This window comes from Poecilia reticulata, chromosome 8, assembly GCF_904066995.2.
Source record: "Poecilia reticulata chromosome 8, P_reticulata-male-v2, whole genome shotgun sequence".
In the NCBI taxonomy this organism is placed as follows: domain Eukaryota; kingdom Metazoa; phylum Chordata; class Actinopteri; order Cyprinodontiformes; family Poeciliidae; genus Poecilia; species Poecilia reticulata.
The window spans coordinates 14,224,325-14,245,224 of record NC_088837.1 but is presented as its reverse complement, the minus strand read 5'-3'; the positions used below and the strand labels follow the sequence as shown (position 1 = coordinate 14,245,224).

Sequence of the window (20,900 nt, the reverse complement as noted above, 5' to 3'; positions counted from 1 at the left end):
AAGCAGATTGTTTGCCAAGATCTCTGATCTGCCCTTTGTCTGTGTGGGAAACAATCAGTAGGAAGTTCCAGCTTTTCACACTGATCTGTGAAGGCCATAAACCAGCAGGAGTTCAGAGAAGCTCTCCTTAGACAATGGGAGCAAATGGCTGTAGAGAGAGGGTCAGAGACAGGTCCTGGTTGGATGAGCAAAGATACGCCTTATTTGAATAAATTAAAGAAAGGGAGATAAAACTTTCCACACAGAGTAACAAATCAGATTTGCGCTTGCAATTCTCCAAAGACGTCTTTGCTATCCGTTTGTCTTTTTTGTTTTTCTCAGGTAAATTCATGTGTTGTTTGTGCTCTGAGGTTTATGATGTTTTATGATGAGCTTTTCTGGTGATAGTGTTCATCTGTCTTGAATAAATGCTGATTATTGTGACGCTGTCGTCTCTGTATGATTTCAGTCTTTGCGCACAACATTTTCTGAATCCGGGCATAGAGAGGATATAACGAGTCAAAAGGTTTTTAAAGTTTTACAATAATTTTTCCTCTCTTAATAAGATATGTCTCCAATCATGTTTTAACATTTTTAAATTTAATTGCATTAATTATGACTGTTTTCTGATTCTTCTGTCTTTTTCGCCACGTTTTTTACAGATTCAATTCACTAATCATTCAATTCAATTCACTAACCGTGGCGTCCTTCGGGACGGGTCTGGAGACCCACGCCCGAACCCCCCGGAGAACTTCTCTGACGGACCTAGTTCCAGGCCGTCCCCTTTAGTGGAGCTACCTGACCGCTCTCCTACGAGCTCACTGCCTACGCTCCACTCCGTCCACATCACCTCCCTTCCAAGTAAGCACTCATCAGTTATTCCCCGGAAATCACCGTTGATCTCCACCTAACTCTGTGTCTCCTGTTGACGGTAAGACGACCCGGTCCGCTGATCCAGTATTCACTATCTACTTCCTGTTCTTTCAATAAACCATCATTGTATTTTACTCGCCTGTCTGATTGTGTTCTTGCATGTGGGTTCGAAAGCTAAGTCCCAACATGACAGCTGCGTGATCACTCTTCATCTTTGTCTCAAAGTCTGCCACATAATTCATATCATACTATTGTGGATATTTTTCTTTTTCTTTTTTCGTTTTGCTCTGAACATCAAAAACAGGTAGGATTTTATTTTTATACTGCAAATAAGGAGTTTATTATGAACATATTAGAGATGTACAGACGCTGCAGGACATCTTGAATGCTACACTTATTTCACTTGAGATTTTTTTTAAACAAATAAAGAAGCCTTCTTTTGTTGGCTCATTATGAGCTTAGCTCAAAACCAAAACTCAGTAAATTTTTAAATAATGGTTGCAAAAGATTTCTAGGAATTAAAATTTAGTTGAGAAAACATTTATTTAATTAGACTAATTTCAGCAAGCTAAGTGTTTGAACAGAATGAGATAAGGTAACCAAAAAACCATTTTGTTTTAATCTAGTAACTTGTTCTGACTAAATTAAGTTTTAATCTATCAGCATAACTGATGCACCTAATGTAATGTGGAACCCTGACTATATTGCAGCTTCTCTTTTTCATCATGGATGATTATGTTCGTGACAAACTATGTCAATGGGGACTAAGAAACCGGATATACAGATTTAAAGGTAAATCTTTTGTGTTCTTGTTGCAAGCACTGTAATTTATGTATAATGTCTGATCTACAAACAGCCAAAAAGACATCCATGTTACAAATGTTACTGCTGTTTTTCATTTTTAATTTGATGAGCTACAGTAAATACAAGGAAGCGTGACAACCAGGAAGTAGTTAAAATAAGTACAGCACACACATGAAAGTCTTTCACCTGCTGATTCTTAGCAGTTAAACAGAAGTTGTGCATCATCACCTGCATGGTGTTTTAATCAATGTGTATTATTTATGTTAGACAAGGGTTCTCTTTAGAACAATGTTCTTATTAAGAATTAATGACTATATTTTTTATTACAGATCAAGAAATCGACACTGAAAGCTTCTTTGGTCTGGAAGATGAAGACATCAAGGACTTGATTCCAAAAGTTGGACCAAGGGTTCGATTCAAGAGGAGACTCAAGGCTTTGAAGGTAAAAGTTAACACTCAAAAGTTAATGCAAATTCTTCGACTATGAGATTACACACAATCAACAGTATTGAGAATATAACATTTGACACTGTCTTCTGGTTTGTACAATATGCTTCAAAGCAACAACAACACAAGCAAAATCAGAAGACAGAGTTTGTCCCCTCAGAAGTAAGTTTTATGTTTGGTATTTTGTGAGAAATTACATATTAAATCTATGGTGTTTGCTTTGCTTAGCCCTTTATTTCCTAACACGATGGTTTTTCTTGCTTTGCAAATAGGAGATGGAAACCTCGAGCTACTTGAATGAAGTAAGAACAGTGATATTTTTTTATTCATCTTTCCAAGAATAATCTACATTTATTTTAGCAGAATACAAACAGATGTGCATTTCTTTTGTCTTTTTGAGAGAAATTAATATTAATTGAAGTCAATAAAATCTTGGATTTAGTCAAATATCGTTTTTTTTTCTCTTAGTTTTCAGCTTCAACAAGTGGTACAGGTCAGTAACAATACTATCTTCTTATACAGTATTTTTTTAATAAGACAAGTTGATAAGTAAACCCAAATGCAATTTGATTTTCTAACTAGCAAAGAGAAAGCTGGACCCTGAGTTTGAGTCCAGTGAAGAGAAACCAGCTGCAAAGCGTGGAGCAGTGCCGTTTTCAGGTATTGCAACATTCATTTTCTTCCTTAGCCACAAAGACAACAGCACTCATGTCAACTCAAACACAGAACATCTTTGGTCAAACAAAAGCCATGGCAGAGGATTTATAATTCTGCTAATGTTTATTTTTAATGACAGAACCAAGTATATTGTCTGATGTTCAAAAGTTAATGGTGCACATCCATAGCAAACTGCTCCAACAGGACAACAACAAGCTCAATAATTTCCTGAAGTAAGTATCTTTCTATTGTTCATGCAGCAATCTCACAAAATGTTTTAGAAACAGGCTTGCATTTGAATTATTAGTTATTATGAGTTAACCATAACAAGAACTCTAAAAGATGTTGCCTGTGTAATTACGGTACTTGAACTTGAGTGGCCTAAGAGGCACAAATAACAAAGATTTTGATATGTTTTTACATGGAGACACATATTGGCAAATGGTGCAAAAATAATTATTTATATATACTTACACCTGCATGGACATAAAGCAGACTCTGATTAAACATGCAACTAAGTTGTCATCGTCTTGAGTCATCACAAATAGCCAAAGTAAATAAAATATTGTTTTGTTTTATTATTGAGAGTGCTCAGCTCATAGTGGGGGAGTAGGAAGCCCATCATGCTTCACTGCATAGTGATGCACTATAGGCTTAGCTATGTAAGAACTTGTAATGACAATAATGATTGGATTTTATTGCAAATGAGAATCTAAATACACATGGAAGTCAGTACAGATTAATATCTATACATAATGTGGATACATGTAGCAGAGATGCTTTCAGTGGCTGAATCACACAACCAATGAAGAAAGATAACAAGAATGGTCTTAGTATTTCAAATATAATATATTAAATAAAAATAATCTCTTTTTGTTTATCTCCCATATAGCCTAATATATTATTTTTTTATTTTGATAATTTTTCACAAATTAAACTTATGGAGCCCCCAGGCACTTACATATATTTTACACAAATATGTGTAAAATGACACATATTTGTAAAAGTTACAAATGACATATTTGTCAGCCTGTCTGTTTAAATTTAGACAGGCTTATTGTTCTATATCGTACTCTAAAATTTATTTTTGCTCTTAACAGGAATGAAATCACTAAACTGAGCCTAGACAAGAGGGAGATGGTTGGTGTCTTTGGTAAAACTGGAGCTGGAAAGAGTTCTTTGATTAATGCTGTAATTGGTAAAGCAAACCTTCTGCCCATTGGAGATCTCGACGCTTGTACCTCGGTCATGATTAAAGTCGAAGCAAACATGGATGACAAATATGAGGCAGAGATTGAGTTTATCACAAAAGAGGTACACAAGACTATAAAGATGATTTGTCCTTATTTGAGTATGCAGTGTGTGTTACACACACAAAACCAAACTTAAATATTGTTTCTGCTTCTGTAGGAATGGCAAGATGAGGTGTGGTCAATGTGGCAATATCTTTGTGATCATGCGGATCAAGAAAACGATGATGAAGATGGTTGTCAACATGACAATGATGATGATGAAGATGATGATTATGAAAAAAAGTTGTCAGCACTTTATGGGGAGGACAGGAAACAAACAAAACCAGAGGAATTTATGGATCCCAAAAACTTCAGAGAGATCCCAGAGTTTCTTCAATCCAAAACAAAAACTTTGACTTTTCACTCAGTAAGTGACATATACTCTGCTTGTAACGCTGTGTTTCATATTAATATATAATTGGTCTTAGTAATATAAAATATAATATATTAAATAAAAATAATAGTCTCTTTTTGTTTATTTCCCATATAGCCTAATATATAATTTTTTTTATTTCTATGATAATTTTTCACAAATTAAACTTTAAATAGAGCCCCCAGGCACTGGAGCCCTATGCACAGTGCATCATGCATATGGACAGAGTCATGACACTGCAAGTTACAATGAGATAGTCGGAAAGTACATAAGCAAGAGTTTAGCTTTTTGACTTCTTTCTCCATTACATTAAGGGAGACAAAGCTGAAGCTGCCAACACAACCACAAAATCTTCAACAAGCAAAACGGATAAATTAAGGTTCCGAAACTGGTCACCTACTATTTCATGATTATGCCTTCAGATCTTTTCCAAGAAAATCTCAAATGAAGACAAGGGGCAGTCCTGGTGTAGTCCAACATACATTGGGGAACATTTTTGATACCATGCCAAGGTGGCAAGCAGGGTTTTTGCTTTGAGCACATAAAATCTTACACCTACCCACATAAGACCATCCACAAAATTCTCCAGGGATTGTTATCCTTCTCCAGATCCACAAAACACATGTTGATTGCACAACCAAATTCCCATGAGACCCTTAGTGATTCTCTGACAAATTATGTATCCTTATTTGAGTATTTAGTGTGTGTTACACACAAGAAACCAAACTGAACAAATATGGTTTGTTCAGTGTTTTGTTTTTTTTGCAATGAAAGCATAACCATCAAGTTTTTTCCAGGCTGAAATGCTCTCTGAAGGAATTGCCAAGTACACAAAAAATGATTCAAACCAAGAAGAAGGCAAAAAGCTTAAGAGGTTGTATTGGCCTTTGGTGAAGTGTGTGACTGTCAAAGCGCCAAAGATTGATCTTCTTCAGCATGTTACTCTGGTGGACCTTCCTGGAAATGGAGACCGTAACAAGAGCAGAGATCAAATGTGGAAGGAGGTACATTTTTGTTGAAAATCGTGATGAGTGGAACTTGTAACATGTTAGCACCTTTCTTAAACATTACTTGCTATTAAACTATATGTGACATTTCAGATTGTTGGAAAATGTTCCACCGTTTGGATTGTGGCTGGTATCACCCGAGCAGCAGCGGAAAAAGAAAGCTGGGAGATTTTGAAACGTACTGCTAGTCTCATGGGAAACGGTGGCGAGTGCCAGAACATTCACTTTATCTGCACCAAGTCTGACCATTTTGAAGATTTTCAACGTCAGTAAGTGAAGAAATTTGCTAAAAATGACCACATTAAAGTTTCATATTTGCCCCTTTTGCCTTGTAGCCATAAGGTCCAGGGTTAGGATCCTGACCTGGGGTACTTTATGTATGGAGTTTGTCTTTTCTACCTGTGCATGTGTGGTTCTCTATGGAAACTCTGGCATCCTCCCACAACCCCAAAACATGACTGTTGGGTGAAATTAGTTTTTCTAAACTGCTCTTAGAGTGTCAGTGTGCACACATAGTTGTTTGTCCCATGTGTCTCTGTATTGAAGTTCCCAAACGTAAATGTCCTTGTACATGTCCATTTCCATACAATAATATTTATCTTTCAGCACAGCAGAAGACCGTCTGAACCTGATACTTGACAGAAACGTGAGGACCAAGGTAGCAGTCAAAGCTGAATTCCAAAAGCTATACAATGTGCAGGTGAGCCAGGGTTATAGAAAATAAAACATTGTCCATATCTAGAAATAAACCTAATAACCAATCAATTTTCTACAGAAACACTTCAATGAAGATAATTTTGAAGTGTTCACAGTGAGCTCTAAGGAGTTTCTGGTAGGAGAACTGAAAGAGCACTCTGGTATGTTCCATCCTCCTGAAATTCTGGTGTTGATATTTTACCAATTAAATCCACATTTATGCACTGAAACATGTGTAGCACCATTCTCTTTAATAGAGGTTACACACAAGGTATGACAAATTTAACAAGTTATAAACTAATGAAAGAATCTTAATTCACTGACAAGTTTTTAGGTGTGAAGGAGCCATTTTGGTGCTGGTGTGAAACCTTTGAACTTTTGGCATCAAATAGACTTTTTTAACTTGGATTTTTTTTTTCTTGTGTGCATAAATGAAGTATATCATGATCCATTGCCAGCTTTCACATTATGTTTGAAAGCTACATAATTACAGCAATCTTAATGTAGAGTCATGATATAAATATGATTTTGTTTCTACAGAAATACCCAAGCTTCAGAAAGTTTTGCAAGATCTGAATGACTGTCACTCTGAAACATTAAACTATGTTTCTGGAGCTTATGGGATTCTTTCTTTAATTCAAGGGACCAGTTTAAGAGGGACGGTAAGTCTGCAGAAGAAAAACTCTCATCTTGGTATTAATATTTTCTGAAAGTAAGATTTCAGGAGAAACAAATGGATTGCATATTTTTAAAAAATGAAACCGCTAAACTGCTAAACTTCCTCAAACTGGATGATTGCTGACCCTTTGGACACAGACAATGAACATGTCATTTTTTTGATTGTTGATTAATGGCATTTAGTAAATGAATTGAATCTTCAAGAGGTGGAGGTTTTAATGGCTCTTCAATCACCTGGTTTAAGAGAAATTTGGCATAAGTTTAGCAATTTCATTTTTTTCACATGACAAAATTTATTTTACAACAAAACATACCTTGTAAAATTAAATCACGCTTACATTAATTGACACATCTGCCAATTATTTATTTTTCACATACAACATTTCTAAAACAAAAACACAGGCTTTGTCAAACTAAACAGACTGCAATTTTAAGAGGTGTTTTGGGAAGTTCAGCTTTACTGCTGTACACTTTAGGAAGAAGTCTACTTTATTTGAAACATTCATAGATGTCTACAGATATTCATTAAATATTAATGATCAGAACACCACCTTGGAGTCAGAAATTATTAACTAACAATACTTGTATTATTCTCAGTTGTCTTTTTGCCTGTATATGTCTGTACTGACATGATGCAGTACAGAAACTCAAAGGTATGAATTCAGAGGACTTTCAAATGACAGCTTAACACAGTGGACATACATGAACAAAGACAAGTAACTTCATTATTTTAAAATTCAAAAAAGTTTTTCACACTTAAACAGCATTGACAGTGGTTCTAAACTTAAACATTATTGCATCATGGAAGTGTCAAAGGGGAAAACCTTTGACGCTTGAGGGGGACCTTTGTGAAGGCTGTCCATCCATTCTAAAAAGCAGTTTTTTTGAACGCCAGTTACCATGGGAGAGTCTGAGGATGTTCATGAGAACCGACATTTATTAAAATGATAACCTTAATGTTTTTAACTGGATTAATTATTGTTTTTTTGTTTCCTTGCTTTAGGATGGCAAAACTGAAGATGTCTATGATGAACTTGAGAAAAACAAAAACTCTCAGCTTGAACTAATCCGAAAATCACTGGATGAGACATACTCAGTTTTTAAAAAATGCTTGAATGAAGGTGTTGAAAAAAGCAAAAGTTCCTGTGAAAAAACTTTGAAGAATGTCCTGCATCCTTCAGTACGGATTGTGACAGTAAACATAAACAACTATTTATTTTCTGCAATTTGTGATTGAAATACTGTTTGTTTGTTTTTTTGTCAGCGGTCCGGCCGTGCCTCCTGGCGGACACTGAAATGTGTCGTCCAAAACGGTGGCATGTACAAACCCAAAAATAAGACAGAAATTAATTTAAACATGAAGCTTACATTACCCTTGGCTAATAGCATTGATGAGGAGTTCAGAAAGACCTTCCCGTAAGAACTTATAAGCATTGAGATGCTACAATAAAAGTAGTTTCTTCAAATGTCAAGATTATTTAGTTCAATACATTAAAATAATTACAATCTGTCTCATTTTTCAGAACTAAAGGAAAAAATGGTCCATTCAATGGTGTGATCAACAAGTTTTCACTTGACACTGAAAAGCTAAACAAGAAATACAGTGGTGTGGACCTGCTGCTGAACTTTCTGAAGACAGAGGTAACCAAAACCCGAATGCTCAATATTTAACTTATTTAAATATTAAATTGGCTTAGATGAATATAGATGAATACTTCTGTGTAATAAAAATATATATATATTTTTTCTGATTTTCTTAGGAAGAAAAGATTCAGTCAGAGTTGAACAAAATGATTCGTGATCGCAAGAAAACAGTGTACAACAGTTTAACGAAAACAATTGAGGAAAGCATGCAAGAGTGCTACAAGAGTACGGACATTAAAATGACGTAAAATGTTTCATTAAAATGCTTCATGTTTATAATTGCACAAATATTCAACCTAGTTTTTTCCTATTCCTATTTTTTTCTTTGGTGTGGTTGGGGGCTTGTGGTTGCAGAGGCTGCTGGTTTTTCAAAAGCTGACACATTGAAAAACATCAGGGAAACAATTGAAACCCATGTCAAAAAATCAAAGGATGCCATGTTTGACAAGGCTAAAGATGTTATGTTGACTCAACTCAAGAGCTTGGAGGTTTGTTTAAAATCTTATTTAAAAGAGATTTCGTTCCAATTTTGACCATACACTCAAATTGTAAAAATTAATTTACTAAACTATTTTGCTGACTTAAGGATGATATCCTGGACACGGTGAAGAGTACCATGGAGGAATGTTTGGAGCTCTCATTCAGGACTGATGACCACTCAATTCCAGGTGAATCAGCCGACCTCTATCTAATTTTTATCAATCTGTTTATATGTGGGTATATAAGATACTAAATGTCTATTTAAAAATACTTAGATGTTTCAGCTGAGCTTGAAATGGTGGAGAAACTATATGATGAACTGAAGAGAAACACAAAGGACAAAATGCAGTAAAGTAAGTAAAGTTTCCAGCTATTACTATTAATTCTTACTTTTTCAGGAGTCAAGGATGCAAGTATTTATAATAGTTATATAAATGCCTTTCTTTTCACAGCTGCACTTATTCAATGTTACAAGTATTCTGTTACACATGGGTCCTGATTTTCTGACTGCACTGCAAAGATGAAGATTTTTCCTAATTAAAAAAGTCCAAGATCATCATCATGCCACAAAGATTTAGAAGTTTATCAGAAGATGGCACAAAATGTAGCTATGCTAATGTATATGTAATTTTTTTAGCATGAGATGTTCCAAAACAAATGTATTTCTTTTTAAATGTTTAATGTTTGTTTAAACGATATTTATCTTTATTAGCCTTTTATTTTGCTCTAATGTTAATTTCATAGTAAGTAGGGCCACAAATACTCAAAAGCAGATTTGTTCATATCCTTTCAGCTGAGTACAGTTGTTCTTGTTGAATTAAAATATTTTGAGAACATTTTTTGAAGAAAGTTAAGAAATTGAGCATATTTTGTTTTTTAATAAGACAACAGTCTAAGAGCATACTTGGACCAACAATATTTAGGTTTGTCTTTTTAACTTTTTTTTTTATATGTTGCATGCATAATGAGTCACTGATTGTGCGAAGAGAAAATAATTCACAGAAAAATTATTTTATTGGTCTTATGACAAAGCAACCAATGCATGTTGTGGGATTATATTTAGACTTTTATTACAATATGTTAATCAGCAGGTATTGAAGCTTGTATTAACCCTCCTATTATGTTGCGGGTCAAATTGACCAAAGTTTAAAAATATTTTAAAAATAGTTAGTTAGTAAAAGTATTTTTATTGCATGAAACTTTTTCTATTTGTCTTAATAGGTGAACTCTACATACAAATTGAAAATTTATTCATTTTACACATTTGCAGCCCCCCCTGGGTCTACTTGTTACATCGATACTGTTCGGGTCAATTTGACCCGGCAGTCAAGTTAAAGTGCAAAAAAAGATTAAAAATGTCCAATTCTGTTTGTTTCCTTACAGCTATGAACCTTATTTCACCACACACACACAAACACAACACACCACACACACACACACACATACACACACACGCAGACACACACAAACCCACTTTCTCCCTACTCTCTTTACTTCACAATGAACTGCGAGAAAGCAGGTGTTCATACAACTTTTGACGGGAACCTATTCTGTTCCCGTGGGTAAACTCCACCCACACTGAGTGGACACTCAGTAGAAGTGGAGGAAAACATAAATACTCTCTGCATGACTCATTTATCTTGATTTTAATTGGCGGGTCAGGTCAATTTGACCCGGAACAGTATGTGTGTCTCAAATTCAATTATAAAGATCACCCTTTGAAAAAAAAAATTAAATGTAATATAAAAAAATTTACCAAAGATCACTTTCAAGGAAATTATTGTTTTTTTGTGTCTAGGTTTTTTTCAGTGGACATAAAAAATGTAAATCCCATTTTTTATGTCCAAATGAATAATTGAGTAAGTTGTCGTCATTAATCCTTAATTTCTGAGAAATAAAAAACATAATTGCACAAATTTTGATTGAGATGGTTAGTATTAGAGTTAATAATCAGATAAAAAAATTTTTTGGAGGAATTTTTTGGTTCCTGACACTAATGCATGATAAAACACTCCCTAGGTCAAATTGACCCACGAACATTATTGCTATACCTCAGAAACGAACATAACAGGAGGGTTAAATAACTGATTATGATCTGCCACAATAATATCACAGCCCGGCTCTGCTGTTTGTAGAATATTATGTGCTCACATTCCTGTCCTGGTCAAGTTGACCAAAACGGGAAGTGTGATTCATAACTGAAACTATTGAAAGTAACCAAAATCATTAGTTATGCAAGCAGGCAATGCCGTAATATTGTTGTGCAGTTTAAGTTGTGGCTTATATCTATATAAATGCAGGTAATCAAAATGTATACCAGATCTGACTGAATCCTTCTATGTATTTTTTTTGTTAGGATCTCCAAAGATATCTTTGCATTTTATTAAAGTTTAGTTGATTCTAACTTGCTGCCTTGTCTTTGATTTCTCACATCACAAACTTGGGATAAGACACATGGACGTCTTTAACAATGCTGAGAAACCACCTGGCATTTGTAGTAATACTGTCAATCAAATAAGATGAGATGGAAATTTTGTAGGTGTTGAGCAGAAACATTAAATTTCTGTGGTGGATTTGTGTTTCAAATTCGTTATAACTTTTCATTTCCTGATGCATGTATGTAATCAATACACATGCGTCAGGATATACATACTGTTGGGAAACCAGAATGCTCCAAAAACTCTGGAGTGTCTCAGAGTCATTCAAATTTCTCAGAGTCATGCAAAAATGTCTAAGCCATGGGTATTTCTGTTGAAACAAAATCATATATATCGTAACTTTACATTAAGAGTGCTGTAATTCTGTAGTTTTCAAACATAATATGAAAGTTGGTGAAGGTTAAAAATTCAAAGTTGAAAAACGTATGTACTTTTTCGCCTTTGTTGCCACTCCCAAATAAAGGGTTTCGTCATTCCAATATCTCCTCTTGGCTGATATATGATGAGCGTTGACTGAATATAATCTCATGTAATCGTTTCTATTGGTCGCTGCCAGGATTTTTAATGACTTACTGTTTGAGCCTGCTATTTCACATGTGATTTTAATTTCTTTTCTTATTCAATGGAAACATAGTTGAAATATAGACACACATTTGTAAAAGAAATGCAGTTTCTGTTTCAATCCTGTGATCAGATGAAACAGAAATGAGGCCGGCTAGATTTCCCTAAAATGTGTCAATCTCCTTATTCACTTAATTTGCCTGAAGTGACCAGGCAAACAAATCACACTTTACTATAGAAGGAGGTAAAAGAGTCTGTCATATGAACCTCGTTTGGTTTGCAAATGAGGTTCATTGAGACTTAAACAAAGGAACTCTTTTTAGAGGGAGAAGGGGAAGCTGTAGGAGAGAAGATGTTTTTATCACATATGTGTTATATTACATAAACGCAAAATGATTAAAAACTGACTGTCATAACAGGACAAGAAAATTGTTATCCCTTTAAATAAAATGAATAATTTATCAAAATTAGTCTCAGGTATGCAGAATAAAAATGTGTTTTTAGATGTTTCAGCTGAGCTCACAATGGTCCAAAAACTCCAGGATGTGTCTACAAAAAAGCATCTAAAGCAGATAAAGTTTTAGGGATAAAGCAAATAATAAAAAATGCTGGTACATTATTACCTGCTGTTGTGCAAGTGATGACATGTTAAAACGTAATGTGACAACACCTTGAAGATCCATGAAGGGAAATGATCTGGTCAGCTTTTTAATGGGCTTTATTTTACAGTGACATTACATCACTATCTGTGATGCAATGAAACCTCTATTATTATGTCTATATGAGATGTCTATATACCCATTTTGTGGACCGGGCGAAAAAAAGTATGATTCCTAGTGGAGTACGACAGAAAATAATTGAGAAACACTGTGATAATGTAAGCTGTAAAACCTACATTATTTGAAAGGCTATAAAACCAACACTCTCACTTTCTTACTTGAGAGGGAAAGTGAGTGTAATACAGCACATTTCAGCAACAAGGCAGCTCAAAGTGCTTTATATCATAAAAACACAAAAATATAAAGTCATAAATAAAGGATCCCTGATAACTTTATAATAAAATATTATTATGCATGTTTCAAGTTTTATTGATGTTTAAATCTTGTAATTATTTCCTATTTTGAGCAATTAAAAAAGTTGGCTACAACTTCCCCAGATAGTAGTTAGTAAAGATATGTCTCCAATCATGTTTTAACATTTTAAAATTTAATTGCATTAATTATGACGGTTTTCTGATTCTTCTGTCTTTTTCGCCACGTTTTTTACAGATTCAATTCACTAATCATTATCAGTGTCATCACACATTCCAAAACATGTTTAGTGTCAACTCCATGCACCGTCACCATTCCTATGTTCCTATGTTATCTCAGTGTGCTACTCCCTGCATGCTAGTTTATGTGTAGGCTATCCTCACTCACTCACTCACTCACTCACTCACTCACTCACTCACTCACTCACTCACTCACTCACTCACTCACTCACTCACTCACTCACTCACTCACTCACTCACTCACTCACTCACTCACTCACTCACTCACTCACTCACTCACTCACTCAAACTGCCCTCCTTCCTTCATGAAATGTTGATTTTGTCTCCATTTTAACCCTTGTGCGTGCGAGGACTGAAGCAAATGATACAAGGTGTGTGGGGTCGGTTGGACCCCATTTGTAAACACAAGGGTTAACAGGCTGAGAGCAGCTAATCTAACCTCTTCCTCAATCTGTGAGAGATTGAGGAAAAGGTCAATGAGAGAGACGTGTCCCTGGATCATGTCTCTCTCATTATCCTCCTCTGACACATCCCCTGAATCTGCTCCTGCAGTCAAAGTTTGTGTGCATTTGGTGCATGTTTCTGCGTCTACTTTGGCTCTTTTTAGCCTTTGTTCTCACAGCTCTTATGGGCAAGACCCGCCACGTATCCACTCACTTCTCTCCGACTCCCCTCAGGTGAAATTGCTAAATTTATCAACTCAGCGAGCAAAGAAGGACTGATGGAATGGATTAGCTCAATGTCCTTCAAGGAAACTCAATCAAAGGCCCATCTATGTCGATAAAAATTGGTTAAGTTCTGGCAGTCTCTGGTTGGGCAGCAGCCAACCAGGCGTTGCCCGTTACATCAGACGGCCAGTTCATCCCTGGCCTCAAACATGCTAACCTTAAGCTTCTAGATTTATAGATGAAGCTGTGCATAATTCTGCCTGTTTCAACACATTGAGTGTGTGCAGAACAGTGTTGCATTATGTCCTCAGCTGGACTGAAGGGACATTGACTCATATCTGAGATCTATGAGTAAAGTTAATGTATAGTTACAGTGGGTCGCTTACCATTTCCTCCACACCGGGTGAAACTGATACAGGCAGAGACAAGCCTTACAACAGTAAATCTCTTTGCTCAAACTCACAATATGACTGAGACGAGAGCTAGAATGGGAAACATGATGTTGCTCTGGTCTGTGAATTTCAAATGTACAACAGAAATAAGAGTGCCAGGCAGTAACCATGTTAGGATTTGTTTTACAAGCTGCTGTGTTATGAAACAATGCCAGCTATTAAATCATGTTAGATGAAAGGCAGGCTTTTCTCACTGTTTTCCTTTGAAGTCGGTTTCGTTTTCGAAAAGAAATGTAAATAATACGTTCCCCACTTCCTTTTAATATTTTGGGTGGGGTTTCTTCAAAGTATTGAGAAATTTAATGACAATATCTGTTGCTGCAGCTCATCAAGACTGATAGGGAAGTGAAACAAACCGAGCGAAATGATTCACAGTTTTGGTTGCGTGCCAACAGAGACTAGTGGTTTCTCTGCTTGATGTTGATGTGGTCTTTCAAACTGGACAGCACCTGTTACCGTGAGTTTATCACAAGCAGAGGAAGAAACGAAAGAGAAAGGAGACAGTGAACTAAGGAAATTAAATCTTGACAATTAAGGGCAATACGGATCAGTAAAAGAATCTTAGTTTGAATTTAACTTGTTTATTCAAATAAGTACATTTAATCAATTAGTTGGAATTTAATAGATAGTCAGTTTAATTAGTGCATATTTAAGTGATAAACATACTTTTTTTCAAAGAAATACTGATTAATCTGCACACATAACTTCTTAAACCAATTTAATTAGTTAAGCTAACAGTCTGTTTAACAGTGTGGAAGCGTCTCAGTGTTGCCACCCCTCTTTTTTTCAACCAGCCCACATTTCCCCATTTGTCTTTCTGAGTCCTGACAAACCACACCTTCCTGTTCTTCTTTTCTAACTCTTGCTTTCTGCCATTTTGTTTATAAACCTTTGAGGAATCAACTTTACCTCAGAAATCTCACTGAATCTTCAGAATTGAAAATTTTTTATCTTCTCTTCCTGCTGACTGAAGTATAACTTTCTTCTTTACAAGGTGAGCTTCTCATATGACTTCATAGCTCTAAATGCCTATTTGCTGGAACAATACATATATAAAATCCCATCATTATGATTTATCTTTCAGTGTCTGTTCCTAGTCATGGATGATTTTGTTTGTGACAAACTAACCCAGTGGGGTCTGAGTGAGTTGATAGAAATATTTAAAGGTAAAGTATTGCACTGTATTGTCGCTGGATAAAAAAACAACATGAATAATGTATTTGTGCAAATGTTCATATGATGTCACTAAAGTACTCAAGATAAAAGTTGTTCCTGTAGTGCATAACTGTTTATGGATCTCCATAGGAGACATGGAGGATTTTTTTTTTCTTTTGTGTTATCTTGCAAAACCTTTGCATTCCCTCACTGTAGGTTTTACGTTCTCTCGTAATAATGTACTAGTCAGCTCAAGTGGCATAATTCAATCCTAGTTTTTCCAAGTATGTTAATATTTAATTTGTGACATGTCTGAAGGTTTCTATATTTTTCTTTAGGATAGAGATGCACCACAAATATTAACCTTTAAGGGTGAAGTGTGTGTGTGTGTGTGTGTGTGTGTGTGTGTGTGTGTGTGTGTGTGTGTGTGTGCGTGGGTGTGTGTGTGTGTGTGTGTGTGTGCGTGTGTGTGTGTGTGCGTGCGTGTGTGCGTGTGTGCGTGTGTGTGTGTGTGTGTGTGTGTGTGTGTGTGTGTGTGTGTGTGTGTGTGTGTGTGTGTGTGTGTGTGTGTGTGTGTGTGTGTGGTTGTTGTCTTTATGTTGCTATATATGATTGACTGCCAACCTCAACATTAGGCACAAGTTGAATATGTGTGATTTTATAATTATGTTTTCATAGAAACCTATTGACTTTTATCGCATGGTCCATGATCCATTTACCCAAATAATAAAATTAGCAGTTTTTTTAACAAGTGTTTACTGTACACCCATTTTAGATATTAACAAACCTCAGTAACTGCAGCAGACGTATCTTGCAATGATTTTTGTACCATGTTCATGAAGCTTGATTCTGCAGCAGCTTTAAATTATATCAGCATCTCTTGATTACAGATGAAGAAATGGACATGGAAAGTCTTTATTGTCTTGAAAATCGAGATATCGACACATTGATTCCAAATGTGGACCAAAGGACCCAATTCAAAAAGAGATTCCAGCTGTTAAAGGTAATTCCCAGGTTAATGCCATTTTGTTGCTCATTTATGGCCTAATGAACATTTTTGGTGCTTCTTTAAAATAAATCTAAATATCTCACATTCATACGGTTTATGTAGCTTTTGTTTTATTTGATATGTACTTTGGGTTTCTGATGTATTACTTGTCAACAGGAAGAACAAAGCAGAAATCCAGGGATGCAGTGTTGTCCTGCACAAGTATGTACAAACACATTTACACTGGATAAATATGAAATAATATCCGATTACTCGGTTCACTTCTTTTCATGAACTAATATCATGTATGAAGAAGCAATTCATTTCACAAAGGAAGAAGTACAGCATTAATGAATTAGTCTTTCCTTTCCCTATCAATTTAATTCAATTAAAGCCAATTACATTTTTTAAGTATAATCCTGCCAGGGGTATGAATAATTCTGGGTTTACCAGTTGCTAACTTTTAAACGTTTTACTAAAATGAGCAAATGCAAATCATTTCACATCATTTTAACACCAACTTGATTAAAAAAGGTAAACTTGTAAAATGTTAAATTCTAAAAGACAAGGACTATAGATTAATAGATAAAACTTTATCGTATGTCTTTCACAGTGTCACATTAACTCTGGATCTGAACGGTGGCCAACCCGAGATGACTCCAGGTCAATCAGAACCCTGTCGTCATCATCACCTGGTCAACCGAGAGAACGTCTCCTCACTGCCCACAATGTGACATCTGACCCAGCCAGGTCCAGCTTAAAGTCTCTCAGCACCGTCTCCGTCTCCGCTGGCTTGTTAAACATCCGCTCACTCACCAACAAAGAGTCTTCCGTTTCCAGACTTCTGAGGGAAAAGCAGTTTGACTTCTTCTGCTTGACAGAGACCTGGCAGAAGAAAAACGATCTAACACATTTAAACAGGGCAGCGCCAGATGGGTATTCTCACATCAGCCAACCACGCTCTGAAGGACGAGGAGGCGGTGTCGCAGTGCTCTTCAGAGACAAGTGGCTTGTATCTTCTGTCAGTGTCCCCACTTACAACTCTTTTGAATCTATAGTACTACAAATCCACTTATCGGTACCCACCATTTTAGCCACCATCTATCGCCCTCCTGAACCCAACAAGGAGTTTTTAAGCGATTTCTCTTCTCTTTTAACATTTTTGTGGTCCTTATCCCCAAATATCATCGTAGTGGGTGATTTCAACATTCACATGGACAAATTCAGCAAGACTTTGACACGGGACTTTTATTATTTGTTGGACGGTTTTGGAATGCAGCAATATGTTGACTTTTCTACACATAGCCAAGGTCACATTCTGGATCTTGTCTGCTGCTCTGCTTCAACGCTTTCTAGCTGTACAGCATTAGAAATGTCCATCTGTGACCACAAATTAATTTCATTTACTGTCACCTTACCGCTATCCAGACTCTAGTTTCATCTTCTTTCAAACGTCAGTAGCTCTGTACTGTCTGGTACATCTGACAAAATCACAGCAATATGCACCGATGGTGTGGTTTGACTCTACAACAATGCAGGAGAAAGACATTCTGCAGAGCAAAACATCCCTTCTTCGGCTGGATGTTAGATTTTCTCAATTGTTTTGGTGAATTTCTTTAAACAGAATAAAAATGTTCATTACTATTATTTCTACCTCCAAGTAGCAGTTTTACATTCCTTCTGACAAGCTGTAAATATGTTTTGACATGCATCAAGTCTCTGCTGCTTGATAACTGACATAACTTGTGTCATGTCAGTAAAATTAACATTTAATGAATGAGGAATTCCTTGTAAAACTAAAAGTCATCATCCCATTTTTGGGTCATTACACACAAATCTGTCAATATTATACATTTCTTCATTAATTCTTTCCCAAACATTTTGCACAAAGATTGATACTACCCCACCTTGTCTTTTTTTTACTGTGATTTCTTATTGCTGTATACACATGGATTATAAAATCTAGTTGAGGATGTAACCTGGTGGCTTTACTGGAAAACATAGTTTACATCCAGTTGTACATTCCCACCCGTTTTGGGCCCTTGAACACATCTAGGCCCCGTTCCCCACCTTCACGTCCGTTTGCAGCCTAGTCGGGCTCATTAGCGTATATAGGCACCGGGTGTGCACGCCAATTTGAGTGCGTTTGTCGGGTCCGTTGTATTGCAGTTGGCTCTCAGTCAGATGAGCACTGGCTCATCTGACTGAGAGCTCATCGGGTTGCTGGAGAGTGTTCGTATCGTGGACATTTGATACTGATTGCTGCTGTTGCCTATTATGCTCCCACAAAGTGCATTTGTTTTGTAGTTGAATGCTCTCAAGGAATAGGTCATCATTTAGAGATGGAGTTGTAGCACAAACAGTAGTGATGGGCAAATGAAGCCTCATGAAGCAATGAACCTTTCCAGCCCTTTGCTTTGCAAAAAGGTTCATTACTCGATGCTTCATTCAGGACTCAGTAGAGACATCTGCTGGTGAAACTAACAGCCTCAGTTGTCACTCAGTTGGATCATACTTCCAAAAATTTGTAAATGCAATATTGTCACAATGTTTTCATCAAACTCATATTTAGTAACAGGAGAATCAATGAAACCATATTTAATTGTCATACGTTTTAATTATTAAAATGATTTGTAGCCATTCTAATCCTGGTATATGTTGAACGTCAGTGGTTGTGTTGGGTTTTCTTTTATGTCAGACTGATTTGACAATAAAGACATTTGATGTTTTAGTGTCTTGGGAGTGCAGTGCATGTTGGGGCGTTTGCTTTTTCTTGAATTTATAATTGGCTCTGATCCCTTATATTTGGCTAGATGTTGAATTTTAGTTTTGCAACACCATTAAATCTGTTTCTGCTGTGCAAGACTGATATATCTTTGCTAATCAAACTACAAATAATAGTGGAACTTTGCAGAAGGTGAGAAATTGGGACGTGGAGGAGTTAATTATTGTTTTCTAAGAAGAATTTTATTGTGAGCAATCATCTCAAAGTATTTCCAGATGTCAGAGATTTTCCTCTTACTGGCTCCATTTCAGACAATTAATCAAGTTTACTTCTGTAGCACATTTCAGCAACAATGCAGTTCATAAAATCACAAAAATATAAAGTCATAAAAAAAACATAATCATTTTGAAGAGTGTCATCATCAATACACATCAAATATGTTGGTCAATGTTCATTTTATTTTGGCCATTGAAGACAAATATTCTCCTCTGATGCGAGACCAAATGGACAACAACCCATGATGCAGCACGGCTCATCGCGCTTTTATTTTGAAAACCGACACGCAAAATGAAGCAGTCACGTGACCCAAGCAATGCGAGGCCTCATTTGTTGCCAGTCACGTGGTTTTCAGCAAGACAACACAAACCTCGAAGCGGGGCTTCATCGGACACGCCCCCTTTTTACTCGGTACAAGCCTCGAAGCCTGGATTCAGATAGCCCATCACTAACAAACAGTGCAGAACCAGAACAGTTTATAGCTCCTTATTTTTACAAATTTGCTTATTGGGCACTGCCTTAGGACTGGGTTGGGGCAATGTGGGATTTGTTTTTCCTTTGTCTTAACATTATTTTCTGGTTCTACTAAATTGGTTTGCATTTGTTTTTGATTGCTTCTAGTCTTGTCCTGGGTTTGTGAGCTTGATTGAGTTTTTAATTAGAATAATAAAGTCTATTTTTAATTTTGCAAAAGAATGTATAAATAAAAATATATTTTGGATACTATTTCTGTTTCATCATTCTACCTGGGTATTATTAATAGGGAAAGTCTAGACCACTTGATATTTCAGTGGTCTACCAGTTGGCTTTAGAGCCACATCCTCGGTCAGAATCCGGGTTCTTTCCCCCGTGTAACAGAGGCTTAAACCAAATGTCTGGAATGCAAATAAGATGGGATTTGTCAGTCAAATCTGAAATGTTTTTTTTTTTTTTACTGTTGGTCATTACTATTAAGACTTAATGCATTAACAAGAGAGAAAAAAGATCACTGCATGAATGAAGTTGAGAAGATTGACTTCTCTCCTTTCTTAAAGTCAAGATATATTTGAGCTGCTTCCACAATTATATTAATTTTTTCAGTTTTCCTTTCTTTTTGGGCAGTGCTATTTATTTTCGCTACCATGAATAAAACAAATTCCTCTTTTCATCATTAGTACAGTGCCATCTTTGTTCTTGTTACATCCCTGACAAACAGAACTCCATACTTCTGCAGAGAGCCCAGTCATGCCATCGATCCAATAGACACACCGCAGGCTTCCGTCCAGTTCTCTGCCTTGGGACCCTCTCAAAATATTCATTTATTCTTGTTTTTGAGGAATTAAGTATCAACTAAACTAGTTTGTACTAATTGCTTTGAGAAATTCACTTGTCAGTTTTAATTCTGGTTGTGATTCATCTCGACTAGTCCCAACAGGAAACAGATACGTTATGGGAATG

The 20,900-nt window shown here is 36.1% G+C and overlaps 1 protein-coding gene across 9 annotated transcripts; it reads left to right on the top strand.

The window, feature by feature from the left end:
• The first annotated feature begins 119 nt into the window (after positions 1-119).
• Positions 120-16,207, top strand: LOC103469316 (nuclear GTPase SLIP-GC-like). 9 transcript variants are annotated; one of them, XM_081609998.1, is made up of 26 exons: positions 120-321; positions 449-505; positions 642-910; positions 1,027-1,156; positions 1,563-1,644; positions 1,986-2,098; positions 2,218-2,265; positions 2,376-2,405; positions 2,572-2,596; positions 2,686-2,763; positions 2,900-2,993; positions 3,861-4,074; positions 4,171-4,419; positions 5,223-5,429; positions 5,526-5,701; positions 6,039-6,132; positions 6,208-6,289; positions 6,669-6,790; positions 7,810-7,986; positions 8,071-8,222; positions 8,330-8,447; positions 8,567-8,675; positions 8,805-8,938; positions 9,037-9,118; positions 9,206-9,283; positions 9,383-10,312. In XM_081609998.1, exons 5-25 carry the CDS (start codon positions 1,578-1,580, stop codon positions 9,280-9,282), a joined length of 2,448 nt encoding a protein of 815 aa, XP_081466124.1. In that variant the 5' UTR covers positions 120-321; positions 449-505; positions 642-910; positions 1,027-1,156; positions 1,563-1,577; the 3' UTR covers position 9,283; positions 9,383-10,312. The 9 variants fall into 9 exon arrangements, 8 of the variants coding, with proteins under 8 accessions (XP_081466124.1, XP_081466126.1, XP_081466121.1 ...); XR_014088635.1 differs by adding an exon at positions 15,404-16,207 and having other exon boundaries at positions 642-1,644; positions 9,383-15,313; XM_081610000.1 differs by lacking the exon at positions 1,027-1,156.
• Positions 16,208-20,900: the final 4,693 nt, after the last annotated feature.